General features: G+C 46.4%; 1 protein-coding gene across 2 annotated transcripts in view; it reads left to right on the top strand.

Annotated features, from left to right (window-relative positions):
- Window positions 1-15,041, top strand: part of TRAPPC9 (trafficking protein particle complex subunit 9) — a 543,982-nt gene that overhangs the window by 164,532 nt on the left and 364,409 nt on the right. For both annotated transcript variants that reach the window (XM_025450136.3, XM_049092784.1), the window contains one exon: window positions 9,322-9,446. In XM_025450136.3, the coding sequence (XP_025305921.1) occupies window positions 9,322-9,446 (125 nt within the window). The remainder of the gene's footprint in view (window positions 1-9,321; window positions 9,447-15,041) is intronic.

The following is a 15,041-nucleotide window of genomic DNA, read 5'->3' as shown; positions in this document are numbered from 1 at the left end:
GAGAGAAAATCTCAAGCAAACTCCACACCAATCAGAGCCAGACGCAGGGCTCAATCTCATGACCCTGCGATCATGACCTGAGCCGAAACCAAGAGTCGGACACTTAACTGACTGAGCCATCCAGGTGCCGCATGAGCTGATTTTTGTGTGTAGTGTTGTGATACACATTAGATACTCAAATATTGAATAAGGAGCGGATATTATAGAATATTTGAAGTACGTCATAGTTTTAAGTATGGAAATAACTACTAATATTCCATTGTAATGAGGTAATGGGACTCCCACAATCTTTTCCTTGGTTTTTATAAAGCACTGTATAGTTGAGTACAGTAAGCAATTAGAGTACATGTTTTCCCCTTACAAGTGTTTGTGGGGTATGCATTTTATCCCATGTACTATATTGCTCTGGGGATTGCCCTGAGGAGTGAAATGAGATCCAGTCCCTACCCTCAAGGAGCTGTCCAACAGAACTCTGTGACGGGACAGTGTCCTGTTCTGAGCTGCCCCATAGGGGAGCCATGAACCATATGTGGTTCTGATCTTTTGTGATGTGGATGACACACCTGAAGATCTGAAGTTTTATTTGATTTTAATTACTTTAAATTCAAAGTCTCATTATCTAATGTCTGTTAGCACAAGTCTAGTGAGAGAAACCAGCAATTTTACAAATAAATGAAAAATTGCAACTTTGCTAAATGCTGAGTAGGAAATGTGATGTTATGGCCATATCATTGGGAAGAACACAGTTTAAGGGGTCAGGGAAGGCTATTCTTTGAAAGTGATGATGGAGGTAAGGTTTATAGAAAAGGCAGGACTGAAGTGGGTAATAAAGGGTGGGGTGGGTGAAAACCTTGTGGCAGAAAGAGCAAAGCAATTTCTGGCAACTTATATTTTTGAACAGTGAGTGTTTGAGACGTACACACAAAGTTAGTCCTTGAGAGACTTTGCCCATAGGTATTAATACTAATTTGTTGAGGCAAAAAGGTTTTGTGGGATGCTGGGGTCTACTTTTTCTCTTGATAACTTTGTACATTAATGTTTCAACTGGAAACTGTCAGAATTGTAGTTTCTGTGATTTGGCTAATGAAGAAGTAAGGACGTTCCCTGTTTTGCAGGGATGCTCAGTGCTTGAAGACTGCTGCGAAGAGCACATATAACATTCAGGTTGTACTTTGAATTTCTTGTTTCTAAGGAGAACAAGCACATGCCATTATTTGCCTTGGGACACCACTGCTATCCTTTTATCATCTTGTGAAAAGGCATTCTACTTCCAATCTCAGACTGGCAGTACTCTGGTTTTCCTTCCCAGGTTTTTGATCCTGAAATAACATACGCTAATTGAGCTATTTCTGTGGCTTTCTTTAGAGAAATGATGTTTGTTTATTTGTGTTTGTCTTAACATAGAAATAGAATAAGATGTGTAAACAAGATGTAAAAGCTGTAATGCCCAGAGTGAAACCTGAGAAGAGCACTTGGTTATCAGTGCTGTTGAGCTGTGATTCTAGAGGTCTGGCCCCAGGCTGGAGGCCGAGATGGGCAGAGCCAAGGCTTTAATTCTAGGAGTCTAAGCCACTTTCAGCAATCTGCTTCTGGACAAACAGGGAATACCCTGCAATTCAAATCCAGGTCCTCCTGTCTCATGGTCCTTTGGGATTACCTTCCTCTGCATGCACAGGGAGAAGGCCCCAGCCAGAGGGATCTGGGGGCCGTGGATGATGCCACAGCCATCTGCTAGGTGCTGTGACAGATGCTTCAAGTACAGACAAAGATGCACAGTTTCTGTCTCCAAGGTGCTTCTGGTCTGGGAGAGAGGTCAGTGCAGGGCACTGTTGTCCATGCCAGGGTCTGTGTGTGCTGATGGGGGAGCTGCCTGTCTTTGTCAGCAGAGTATGGAGGCAGCTGACAGGTGGAAGGTGTTCACTTCTCTTGAAGATGTCCAGAGTAGAGAAAGCTGCGCTTGAGGACACATGTCCAGGCCCTGCCTCCAGCAGCCATGGGTGTCCTTATCTTGGGCTGAGTGTACCCTGCTTCAATCTCACCCACTAACTGTCTTAGAGGACAAAGTCAGTAATGTCCTGATGGCAACAGAACTAGTCCGGGGTTTTAAAGTCCACCTTAGTTGGTCTCCTCTCTGGCCAGGGATTCAAGTGTTATCCCTTTCCAACAAAGGGGATTGTCATCAGCAGGCTCCAAGGTAGGACCTTACTGAAAATTGGCTCTTGAGGCACATTGTACCTCAGGTGTCGTGAGGAGGCCTTGCTATGCGTGGATTTCACACCTGCCCCTGGAGGGACAGACGGACTCTCTCGTACGGAGTGTGCCTTGTGTGCTGCATGGTGAACCACACCCTGGTCCCTTGGTTGTCTGTGGTGCCTGACTTTCAGAGGTGCTCCTTAATGAACATTTATGCAGGCCTATATCTGTTTTCTGAGGTCATGCCATCTTCTTTCTCAAATTTCCCATGCTTTTTTGAGTCTCTTCTTCCTCATTCTTTTGAGGCCTCTGGTTATTTGCAAATGTTAATAGCTCATTAACAACTTTCTTCGAAAATTAAACATGCGCTTACCAAATGACCCAGCCATTTACTCCTGGATGTTTAACTACGAGAAATGAAAGTGTATGTCCATTCAGTGACTTGTACGGAAGTGTTCAAAACAGCTTTATTTGTAAGAATCAGAAACTCGAAGTAACCTTTGAAGTAACCTTCGAAATAACTGAAGTTTATGAATAGGTGAATGGATAAACAAGTTGCTAGAGCCATTCAATAGAATTCTTTTCGATTGTGGATATGTGCAGAATGTTGGGATCAGTCCAAGATAAGTTTGCCGAGTGATAGAAACCTGACAGAAAAGGGTGTATCATGTGTACGATTCCATCTGAATTAACTTCTGGAAAATGCAAACTCCTCCATGGTGACAGCAGTGCTCACCTGGGGCTGGGAGGAGGCTTGGGGAAGACGGCAGTGGGGCGGGGGTGGGAGGGGTGGGGCACAGGATGCATGGGGAAGCTTGCAGCTGATGGGTATGTTTGTTGTCTCAGTCACACTGGTTGTTTTAAGAGTGTCACCTCCCCCAGTTGTACACTTTAAACTCCTGCAGGTTATTAAATTCCATCTCAGTAAGGATGTTAAAAGAACGAGCTCTGGTACTGGAGGAGGAGCAGAGCTGCAGACCGTCCTGGGGAGGGCATTCACAGGGAGCACAAATGTGGTCCTGGACACAGGTGGGTGGGAGATGGGCTGGTCCTCCCTTCTCCTCGAGGTGCTTCTCTGTTCCCCTTGGGGTTGGCTTCTCAGGGGGCAGAGGGCAGGGGAGCGGGTGGTAGTGACTCCTGAGGAGAGGGAAGACTGGGGATATGGGAGGTTGCTCAGTGGTGTGTGGTCATGTGTCTGAAGACAGCTTGTGTGGCACAGTGTGTGGTTCCCCCCCATCGACCTTAGGCTTAAGGTACCACTGTGGAGAAGGTGACAGGAGTGAGCCTGGAGGGGGGGGGTCTCGTCAATGAGTTCACAGGAAGAACAGGCAGGGGAACGACGGGTGCTTTCCAGGGAGGGGTTGTAGGTGCAGACAGGGGGTCACCCTCTGTGGTCCAGCCAGCAGGCTTTGGCCTGCTGCATGTCTTGGTGCCACTGGCATGCAGTCCTCTCCATGTGTTTATGGATGGAAGCAGCTGCTGGTGCCCAGGGCAGAGACCTTGAGCTCAAAAAGCCTCAGATATTTTCCATCTGATCCTTCAGAGGATGTCTCATGACCTTTGGTTGCCCATGGGATCTGAAGCTGGAGAAGGAAGATACAGACATGGGTGACTGACAGGTAGAGAAAATAGCACGGGAGTAGGTGGGAGTTTTCAGATCAGACCAGGTTTTAGAGTGGCAGTGTGGGAATATGTGAGTGTCACACAGGTAAACGGAAGGCACAGAGGGTAGGTCTGACCAAGGAGCTCATGTGTGTGGGCCTAGGCTAGCAAGCTGGGAGCCCCTCATGCACTCCGTGGGTAGTTATTAAGCATCCCCATACGTGAAGGTTCCTCAGACTCATGAAGGCACAGGCCTGGAGTGAGGCCTCCTCTCGGGATGGAGACGGAGCCTCCAGAGAGGGGGACCAGCGTCAGAGCAGGGCCGCTGTGGGTGTGAGGACAGCTTTGTCTGAGTGGTAGATGAAGGCCACTGCTACTCCATGAATTTTCTTTCCTTAAGCCTAGTCTAGACTTTCTGAGTGAATGAATCCCTGCTTTCTCTGTGGAAATTGAGGATAAGTATTGGCTAATTTCTGAGCCAAATGCTTCTACTCCTTTGGTTTTCTTGAGGATATTTTATGATAAGCAGATGGACTTTTTTTTTTTTTTTTTGGCACCCGTGGATTTTAAAAATAAATGAAGATGCATCTTCAGAATATATTCTACCTGGAATAGCATACTGACAAACCCCCACTGGGATATCATTGTCTTTCTTTGCTTTTGAAAATGTATTTTGTTCTAGTCACATCTTAATTCATGTAACTTGTCACAAGAGAAACTTACACTCAGCCTTAACCATTAGATTCTTTTGCAAATGTGCAAAAATGGGCACATTCCTTTAGTAGATCCACCGGTGGAGATGGATGCTAAGCTATTGTGAGGCTCCTTATGATGGGCTTAGGTGTCTAGGTACGTGGTGTGCTGCACAACAGCCTGGCTGGTGAGGTTTCCTAGAAGCTCAAGTTGGGATAGAAATGTGTTGTCCCAGTTTTGCTGGGTCGTCATAAACCCAACAGCCCTGTGTCCTGGCTCCGCTTTGGATGAGCCGTGTGGTGTTACTAAGCTATGTTCTCAGACTCTTCAGCTTTATCTACAGAGTTGAGAAAAACAATGCTCCTTGCACAGGGAGTGAGGGACTGTTTGATGGTGTGTGCCGGGACCCAAGGCCATGCCCAGCACACGTGAACACTGCCACCGACCCCCCTCACCACAGCTGTTTGTTGTGACTGCTATTTCTTTCTGCCACTCGGGTCCCACTTTGAGCTGTCAACCCCTTAAGTTGTCACTGTGGTTGTGATACAGCTGAATTCAGGAGCATGTTATTTTAGCATACAAAATTGTATTTCTGAATTGCCCACAGAGATGCTCTTAATAGAAGAAGTGAGCACTATAAACAGTAACTATGAAATTCTCTCAGGCTCAATTTGATTCATTGTGATCCAGCAGACTCATTCCATTCTGAAATACCCTGAGAAATCCACTCCACTCTGGTCCTCCTACTAGGCTGCCTTCGTCTGTTTGTAACTTTTTTGGTCCTGTCTTCCCATTAATTGTCATTCCAATCTGTTCTGTGTTCTATTTGTGATGGCCTGTGTTGGCAGAAAAACTGCCCGAATGATGGAGCAGAATTTTCTCCCCTGCAGCCTAGCCCAGCTGGAGAGCTGCTCTTCCTGGGGCATGTGGGGGGGGGGGGGTGCGGGGGGGTTGGCGGGAGAGAGGGTTGCTCCGTCTCCTCCCTTACACCGGGTGCTGCTCCTCCTCTCCAGCTCCATCCTTGCCTGGGCTGCGGTCTTCTCCTCCAGCCTTCCAAAGGCTCCCATCTGCCTCCACTCCTATTTACCGGCTGTCTTTTTCATCTTCAGTTGGATTAGAGGGCAGAACAGTCTGTAAAGAAGTTGTAGAGAGACTTTGGTAATATTTTCTGAGCTAGAAGATTATAGGTTTTTGAGGTTTCTTTGAAGTTGAGGTCTGTGTCCAAAAAGGAGGCAAATTTCAGATGTAATTTTCAACTTTTTTTGCTAAGTACATGTCCTAGATCCTTCCAGTTTGAAGACATTGCAGATTTGTATTTTCATGGGTTCTCTTGAATTGGTTCCCATTTTTGAGCCAAGAAAACACAGGTTCAGAGGGTTGTATGATTTGCTCAGATTCTGTCAATGTGGTAGGAAGGATGACTGTGTAAAGGCCCCAGACCTATGTCTTCATAACATACAATTCAAAGGGAGATAACTCCCACCCCTGGCCTCTCCCCGCTAGAATTCGCAGATGAAATCTCATACAAAGACTGTGTGTGACCCTTCTGGTATCTTCTGTCTAGATCAAATACTGTTGATGGGATGCTTCCATCCTGTGGCTGGATTAGGGCCGCCCCTGGTCCTGCCAAAACCAGCTGGGTGGAGAAGGTGCAAGGAAAAGAGGAGAGCTTGGCTTTCCTGCACCCTCCCCTACAGTCCACGGCTCTGGACCACTTGCAGAAATGGAGACGTTAGTGTTATGTTAGTGTGAAGAAGGACTGGTATTGCCAGGGCAAAAAGGAATCTGTGTCCTTTGGGAGCCAGTGGCATTTGTGTAATTTGCTGATGATGGGAACTTTCCCCAGGGAAGAGCACACTATGCCGTGTCCCAGGCTGTGTGTGAATGTGTGATTTGGAGTGAGACTTACAGCATTTAAAATACTTCTGGGCATCCGGCCTTCACCAGGCAGAGGATGGCCTAGGGACTGAGAGACCATGGCCATAAGCACTGCGCCGCTCACAGGCTCCATCTGACCTCATGCGTAGGGCAGGTTGCTGACAGGTGTGGGTTAGGGTTTGCAGGGTCTGTGTTCATAATGCTAGTGCCCTTGCAGATGGGCCCCATAGTGTGGTAGAGAGCTTTTCTGATGGTGCCTGTGGTGCTGGGAGAGGGGGGTGAGGGGCTCCTTTAGCTCTAAGGGCTGTGGGCTAGGGCTTTGCATCGTGGGATTTCAGCTAACCAGGACTTGATGGTGGAGTACGACTTTGGGGTGATGGGATTTTTGGTAAATGTGGGGTGTAAATGGACTGTCACATTTGGCTCTAACTTAATTCATTGCCTTAATATTTACTGAGTGTTTATGACTTGCTAGAGACTGGGGGATACGTAGGGAAATGAGAATTCTGCCTCCAAGGAGTTTTAGTCCAGGAGGGAGTCTAAGACGTGCATACGTGCTCTAATAGCAAGAGCTGTTTTTGTCGAGCAGTTGCCAGGTTCCAGGCATTGTGACCGGCATTTCATATGTAGTAACTCATTCTTCTACACAATCGTGCAGTTTGTGTCCTAGTTGTTCTCATTTTAGAGATGAGGAATTTAAAGCTCAAAGAGGTTAAGTAACTTGGTATAGATTACTCAGCCTGCTGGTGTAGAAGCTTGTGGCCCCTCTGACTTGCTACCTGTGGCCCCGCTATGGGGCCCATCTTCCTGGATCTAGGAGTACATGCAGAGAGCATGGGCTGTGGGGTAGACAAGGTGTTGGGCTCCGAGGAAAAGTCCTTGCTTTCAGCCATAGTGACTAGGGGGACACATTGTGGAAGAGGCAGCATTTGAGCTGAGAATCTGGGACATTGGGATACGCAGAGATGGATGTCAGAAGGAGGAGAATTGGAAACAAAGATGAAGAAACATGGGGCAGAGTAGGGGGTGACAAGGAATATATTTTGGCAGGGTGCAATCTCTTTATTTCTTAAATAATAAAACGACTGTTAAATAACTCTAATTCAGCTGGGGTCTTGTTGGCTAATTGGGAACTCACTTCCAGTAATAGATATTTAAGACATCTGTCATCTCAGGCCTCTCAATTCAAATAGACTTGTTTGCAAATCGAACTGTGTCCCAGAAAATAGAGCTAGGCACACTACGATGTGAATCCTGACACAATCTTTTGTTTTAAAAATAAGTTAAAAAGTTTTTGAAAAAAAATTTGTGTTTTTAAACCGTTTTATTGTGAAATTAGAAACAGTCTGGAAGTGGATGGGGGGATGGGTGAAATATGTGAAGGGAATCAAGGGTCCGTGTATCTTGGGTCCTGAGGAATGTAGAGAATTTTTGAATCCCCATATTGTACACCTGGAACTAATAATACTGTATGCTAATTACACTGGAACTAAAAAAATAAAAAATGAAAATGATTTTGAAAATGATATAAAACATAGTTTGGTGAGTTGTACAAGGTAATGCTGTTCAAGCTATCACCTGAATCAAAGCTAGAGCATCACTGGCTGAGTATCCTCTCACATGCCCCATCTTCACCCCCAACAGAAGCACTATCCTGAGTGTTTAGTAATTTAGTAAACTAGATAGAGTGGTTTATTCTTGCCCAAATTTTAGTTTCTCTTAATGTACAAGTATTCCCATTCTTTCCTTGTAATTTGTGGAAGAACTGGGAACATCTGACCCAAAGAGCTTTCCATAGCATGGGTTTTGTTGCTTGCACACTTGTGGGTGGGGCTTAACCTGTCCTTCTGTCCCCTGCGCTTCCTGAAAATGGTAGCTGGATCCAGAAGCTTGATCAGGTTCATCTCTGATCCTTCTGGCAAGTCCAGTGGTGGTCTTGTGCTTTTACATCAAGAGACCGGGACTGTCTGTTTCTCTTTTTGTGATACTAGAACTTGCTCACTCTCATTGCCTCAGTCAGTGGTTCTCAACCAGGGACAGTTTTGCCCCCACCTTTCCAAGGGACATTTGACAGTTTGTGGCTATTACCACTTGAGAGGAGGTTGCTATTGGTACCTTGTGAGTAGAGCCCAGATGCAGATGAACATCTTGTATGTACAGCACAGACCCCAACGTAAAGATTGTTCAGCCCTGCATCTCAGGTAGTGTTGAGGTCGATAAATCCTGGGCTAAGGGTTGTAAAATAGCATGCCAATTTTATCACTTCTTTTTCATTTTGTTAGAATACTTTTATAAAGATGTATGTTGCCTCATCATTTGTATTGAGCCTGTGCAGTGCATATAAGAAATGGAGTTTTAAATGCTTGATTCTTTTGTATACCAGTTTTCAGGAAAATGAGTAGATTCTTATCCTCCCCAGCTGGCTGTTTACTTTTTGAAAAAAATTATTATGAACACATGGATTAAAAAGGGATTTAAATTGGACCTATTAACTATGGATTTAAACCTAGTTGAAGAGCGTCAATTAGCTGCAATCACTATCTTCAAGTCTAAACTGTCTCTTCTGTAGCTGTGGGAGCCCCTCTAGTTGGGTGCAGAGGCCTTTGACACCAGCCCAGTCTTGGTCCATTTCCTTACGTGCTGGTGTAATGAGATGTTCCAGGCTCATCTGTCCATTTCCTGCCGCTGACTTAACATCTTCGGTTTCTTTGGGAAGCCCTGGTTTCTTTTCACCGAAAGAGCAAGTGATAACTCAGGACTATGGTCTGATCATCAGTGATGATGTGTTGATCATTGTTTCTCAGTCTTTTTTGGGGACTGAGCTAGTTACAGATACACATGTAAGATTGTCTGGTTTCTGTTCTAAACTGATGCCTGAATTCAAGTTCAGGAATACAGATTTTAAAATACCCTATATTATCTGTGTGCTAACATCTTAAAATTTTACTCTTCTAGATGGAATCAGTGTGAGTGGCTTTCCACTGTGCAGCCCCTTCCGACAGGTCGTTAGGCCTCGAGTGGAGAGCAAGCCCGTGAACCCACCTGAAGGCAGCAAACCAGGCGACCCCAGCCATGTGAAGGTGAGTCTGTCCTGCGCAGATGCCGTCTGCTCGGTGGCTTGGCGTTCTCGGTTTCTGCCATGCCTTTGGAGATGAAATGTTGGGTGTCTTTCGGAAAGGAAAGGAAGCCTGTGTTTGATACCAGAATCGTGTTTGGGGAGAGCTGGTTTCTCAGTAATTTTCATTCTGTGGAATGTTTTGGAAAGCAGTTATAATGATGCGTGTTTGATTGTGTTGGTACTAATCTCTATTCTGTGAAATACTGGGAATTTGGGGATTGAGTCAAGGAGTGCAACGATTCAAGTAGGAGATTTCTACTTTTTTCCTGTTCATTTGAAAAATGTATTTATTGCCTAATCATTCTCAGTTCAGGTATTTATCCCATAGACTTAAGCTTTTGGCAGTTCCTTCCACTAATTGGTTTCTACACACTGAGGAAGACAAAATAAGCATTCAACATCCATGCAGAGATACCCCTTAGGGCTTCTGGAGGAGTAGAGATCACTGTTTCTGAGGAGCATAGGAGACATCTGAACTAGAGTTTGAAGCTCTGGGGGGACTTCAGCATTTGCAGGCAGCAAGGTCACCGGGACGACTTGTCAAGTAAGCATGTGTTCGGGTCCAGCCATGTGGGGTACTGCATACAGTCGTGATGCCAGTATTTCAGAGGGGCAGTGACTGATGAGACACATCAGGAGAACTTGGTTAAGCTGGTTGTGAGTCTGGTATGGTGAATCTTGAGCATGGATGCTGCCTGAAGTGAGGTCAGGGCAGAAAGGAAATAAAGCTGCTTTTTCTTGACTAAGGTCCTGTCAGTGGATGGAAGTTACAAGGAGTCAGGTTTCATTTATTTATTTTTATTTTTTATTTTTTTTAGATTTTATTTATTCATGAGAGAGAGAGAGAGAGAGAGACAGGCAGGCAGAGGGAAAAGCAGGCTCCATGCAGGGAGCCCGATGTGGGACTCGATCCCGGGACCCCAGGATCAGGCTCTGGGCTGAAGGCGGTGCTAAACTGCTGAGCCACCCAGGCTGCTCAGGAGTCAGGTTTTAGGGGAGAGTCCTCTCTGTTGGTGGCCTTGTGGTGGAGAGGTGGTTGGTATAGCTGGGAGCTGTCCAGCACCGGAGTGTTCACACCGTAGCTTGATTGCTGGGTGTCAGGGCTCCTCTGTGAGCCAAGGGGACTGGGATGTGGGAAGATACTTCCCAGCAGAGGAAGGAAGGCATGGAGGCGTGAAACATGACGCAGGTGTGGAACCACAAAGCCGTGGATTTGTGGCACAGAGTGATGGAGAAGCTGGAGCACTGATGTCCTCATGGGCCCTTTGGTGTGACATCCCCTGTGACCTCCTGATAGCCAACCCTGGACTGTTAGTGATTTTCCTGCCTAGGTGCTTCAGCACCATAACCTCCCTCTGCAATTCAGCTTCCATGTGGCCATGTGGCCTTCCCCATGGATACTCTTGGAGTTGGAGGCACAGCTTTGAAATCCGTGAGGTCATTATTCAGTATGTTGAGTAATGGTGGCTGTGGCATCAGTTGTGTTTTCTTGAATCGAGTGGTGCAAGGCTGAATGCATTGCATTTCTTGGATGATGATAAATGTATGTAGATGAGTATACATGTATTGAAATGTAGTTACCATCTGCTGAGTACGTCCTGAATGTCAGGCACTTACATACGAATTGTCCTTTTACATCCTCATGACAACTTTATGAGTTGATAGTCTTCTCCAAAGGGGAGGGCTGTGGCCCTCAGTTGACAGGACACAACCCGCCACTCCAGTCCCTACCCATTGTACTGTGACACCTTTTTTGCCTGTACTTTGTCCTGAATTTTACTTGTGAACAGTCCAATGCCTCTTTTTAGAAATTTTAATTGCAGTGTATTTAACATACTGTGTTATATTAGTTTCAAGTGTATAATATAGTGGTTCAGCAATTCTGTAATTAGTCTGTGCTCGTCATGACAAGGGTACTCTTAATCCCCACCACCTATTTACCCCATGTCCCCTCACCCCACCCCATCACCTGCCCTCTGGTAACTACCAGTGTGTTCGCTGTGGCTATGAGTCTGTTTCTTGGTTTGCCTCTCTTTCTTTTTTTTTTTTTTTTTTTTACTTTGCTCATTTGTTTCTTAAATTCTGCATATGAGTGAAATCATAAAGTATTTATCTTTTTCTGACTTATTTCACTTAGCATAATATCCTCCAGTTCCATCCATGTTGTTGAAAATGACAAGATTTCATTCTTCCTTTATGGTTGAGTAACATTCCATTACGTAGACATATACCTCTTTATCTGTTCATCATGGTTGGACATTTGGGCAGTTTCCATAGTTTGGCTATTGTAGATAATGCTGCTGTATGTATCCCTTTGGGGTGCATGTATCCCTTTGAATTAGTGCTTTTGTAGTTTTTGGGTAAATACCCAGTGTGAGTTGCTGGATTGCAGGGTAGTTCTATTTTTAACTTTCTGAGCAATCTCCACACTGTTCTCCAGAGTGGCTGCATCAGTTTGCATTCCTGCCAGCAGGGCACGAGGGTTCCCCTTTCTCCACATCCTCTCCAACACCTGTTGTTTCTAGTGTTGTTGACTTTAGCCATTCTGACAGGTGTGAGATGGTATCTCCTGGCAGTTTTGATTTGTATTTCCCTGATGATGAATAACATTAAACATCTTTTCATGTATCTGTTGGCCATCTGGATGTCTTCTTTGGAAGAATGTCTGTTCATGTCTCCTACCCATTTTTAATTGGGTTGTTTTCGGAGGGATATTGAGTTATATAAGCTCTTTATATGTTTTGGGTAGCCCAATTCCTCTTTATCCCGCATCCAGGCCCTTAGGATGTAACAGCCCTCCTCCCCCCTGAACGTGGGAGTTCAGTTTCCCTGTGTCAGCACTTTCCAGGTAACCCATCACCCACTTCTGAAAACTTCTGCCGCTTTCCTCAGAGAGCCTGGGGACCCTCCTCAACTGGTTTCTTATCAAGGAAACTGGAAGGAAAAGAACTAACATTTGTGAAGCATGTTCTACAGGCCAGGAACTGTGCTTTACATTCACCTGTGTATACACCCTGGGCAAACACCCTACTAGGTGAGTAGGGAAACTGAGGTGGAGGGAGGTCATGTGACTTGCCCAAGGTCACAGGATTAGCAGATGGTGGATTAAATGTCAGAAACCACGTTCCTTCTACTGACCTTACCCTGGGGTTGGACCCTGATTAGGACAGGCACCATGTGTGGAGTCCAAGGAGGGCACTGAGGTGACAGGCATGTAGCGCAGGCAGAGGGGAAGGGGTGCATGGGAACATTCCTGGGCATGGGAGAGCACCTTGCTTGTCAGAGGCCTGGTGGTGCTGGGAGCTGTAAACCTAGGAAAGGACACAGTTTTTCCTGGTTGTGGAGGGAAGTCTTCCGTGCTGTGGTGTCGTCCTCCTAGGGAGTGGCACAGGACCCGTGCTGGGTGGGAAGCACCCATGCTGGGGGTGGGGGGCACCTGCCACCTGGGCTTCCTAGTCTGCTGCACCTCTTCCCCAGTTCTGCTCCTTGAAGCAGGAATAATGTGACCTCATTGGAAATGTGCTAAACCTGTAAAATTATCACCAAAGAATGGTGTAGTCATGGAAACAAGTAATTCAGTGAAAGCAGCTTCTAGGGAGCCCCTCCAGAAGTGGGAAGAGACACTGTGTGTTTCTTGAGATTTCCCAGAAAGGTTGCTTCCCCTGCTCTGTCAGCCCCGATCATGTCTGTCCGTGTTGGTGACTGGTTTTGCGCACACCTTGTGAAGGATTTCTAGGGTTGAGAAAAGACGTGTGTGAAATGTCTGCATGTTGGAGATAATATTCCTGTAAGCCAGGCTCTACATGTGGCCTCTGTTGACCCTCAAATCCCCATCTGTGAAATGGAATCATCCACCTTAGAGGCTTAACTCATGTAAGAGCTTGGCAGGGGGGATAAAGCTGGAGCAAATCAGGAAATAATAACAGACTTTATTCTTCTATGTTAAAAGAAAAGGAAGATTTGGTTAAATGAGTCCTGCTAGTTGAAAGGGAGCAGCCTGGGATGGGCAGGGGACAGAGTTACTGATGCTGCAGCCGTCCCTTATAACGTGTGCTCTGGCTGCTAAAAGTGCCCGTCCCTCCACCTCCAGCATTACTCTGTAAACACCTCATGCTGCTGAGGGTCTGCTGGAAAACATTTTGGAAGTCCCAGCCAAACCAAGGTCTACAAGAAGGTGGGTGATTGGGCCTGCTTTTGGGCTCTCTGCAAATCTGGTTCCTGGGAGCTTGTTGGTACATGCCTGTGCTGGTCAACAACAGCTTGTCTTTAGAAATCCCAGAGAACAGGCAGACTGGCTACAGCCACACTAGTGGCAGCTTCACCGTGGGCGACTCCCTTGGGAGCCGAGTATCATGCTGGCTGCTTTCTGTGCAAGCTTGGGTTTGAGCTAGAAGGCTGGTGCTCATGTGCCCTCTCTTCCTATGTTCTCTCCACTGCTGACACCCTACCCAACCCATCCCAGGTCCCAATCGTGCACTCAGAACACCCGAGCCTTGGTCTCCTGACCTGCAATTTGGGGAGAAAAATCTGTTTTCCTGCTTCGTTGTTGGTGAAGAGCTGTTGGAGTACTACTCAGGCAGCTGGGGGAAGAGGAAACAATGCTGGGGCTTGCCTGCATTGGGGGGTGGAAATGTATGCTGAAGGCTCATCCAGGTCCTTCCTGGTTAGGGAGCAGCAGAGCCCCCCCCAGCCTGGATCCTGCCCATCTCTACTGCACCAGCCTGTGTTCTGTTGTGTGGACTTGCCAGGCTTGGCCCCACCTCCCAGCTTCACCTGTTCCCTCCCCTGCACACGCTGCAGGCCACAACCTCTGCAGAGACTCTGCTCTGTTGTCGTGCCACACACTTGCTATCGTGTTGCCTTCATGCTCCTTGGGATCCCACCATTTCTCTGTTGAATGTGTTCACTATTTCACCAAAATGTCTACTCTGCCAGAGCAGGGGCTTTCCTCCTTCTGTTCTCCTGTCTCCAGGCCTACAAGAGTGCCTGGCACATAGCAAGTGTTCTAGAAGTAGTTGTTGAGTAAACTAATGCACAAACATGTATTTTGACCATTTTGGGGAAGGCACTTCCTGGGTGAGTGGAGTGAGTATGCAGTTGGAGGAGGCCAGATGCAGTTTGGTTCCCCCGTCTTCCATGGGAGGCCGCTCTGGAGTGGAAATGAACACAGGAGCCATGGGAGGCTGTCCTTGTGGAGCTTCGATGGTACTGGGTGTGCACATCTGGATCCCTAGCCCCCTGGGCCCAGGGCCTTGATGTCTCGGCAGCACGTGGCTGGCTGTGATCTCTTGCTACTCCCACCTCTGAGGTATTTTTTTGTCTTTTGGTTCTGTGGTTCTGTTTCTCTGGGGAGCTGGGACTGATAAAGAGGGCCACAAAACAAATCTCGATCTAAAAAGATCATTTTGGAAAGTATGTTCTCTGACAATAATGAACTTAGAATCCAATAACTAAATCTTTGAGGATTTTTCAAACATTTGGAAACAAAATGACACAACGAACCCATGAGCCAAAGAAGAGAAAATAAAAATAGTATTTTGACACATGAAAGCACAAG

This window comes from Canis lupus, chromosome 13 (assembly GCF_003254725.2).
Source record: "Canis lupus dingo isolate Sandy chromosome 13, ASM325472v2, whole genome shotgun sequence".
NCBI classification, from domain to species: Eukaryota; Metazoa; Chordata; class Mammalia; order Carnivora; family Canidae; genus Canis; species Canis lupus.
This window is presented reverse-complemented; position numbering and strand designations above follow the sequence as displayed.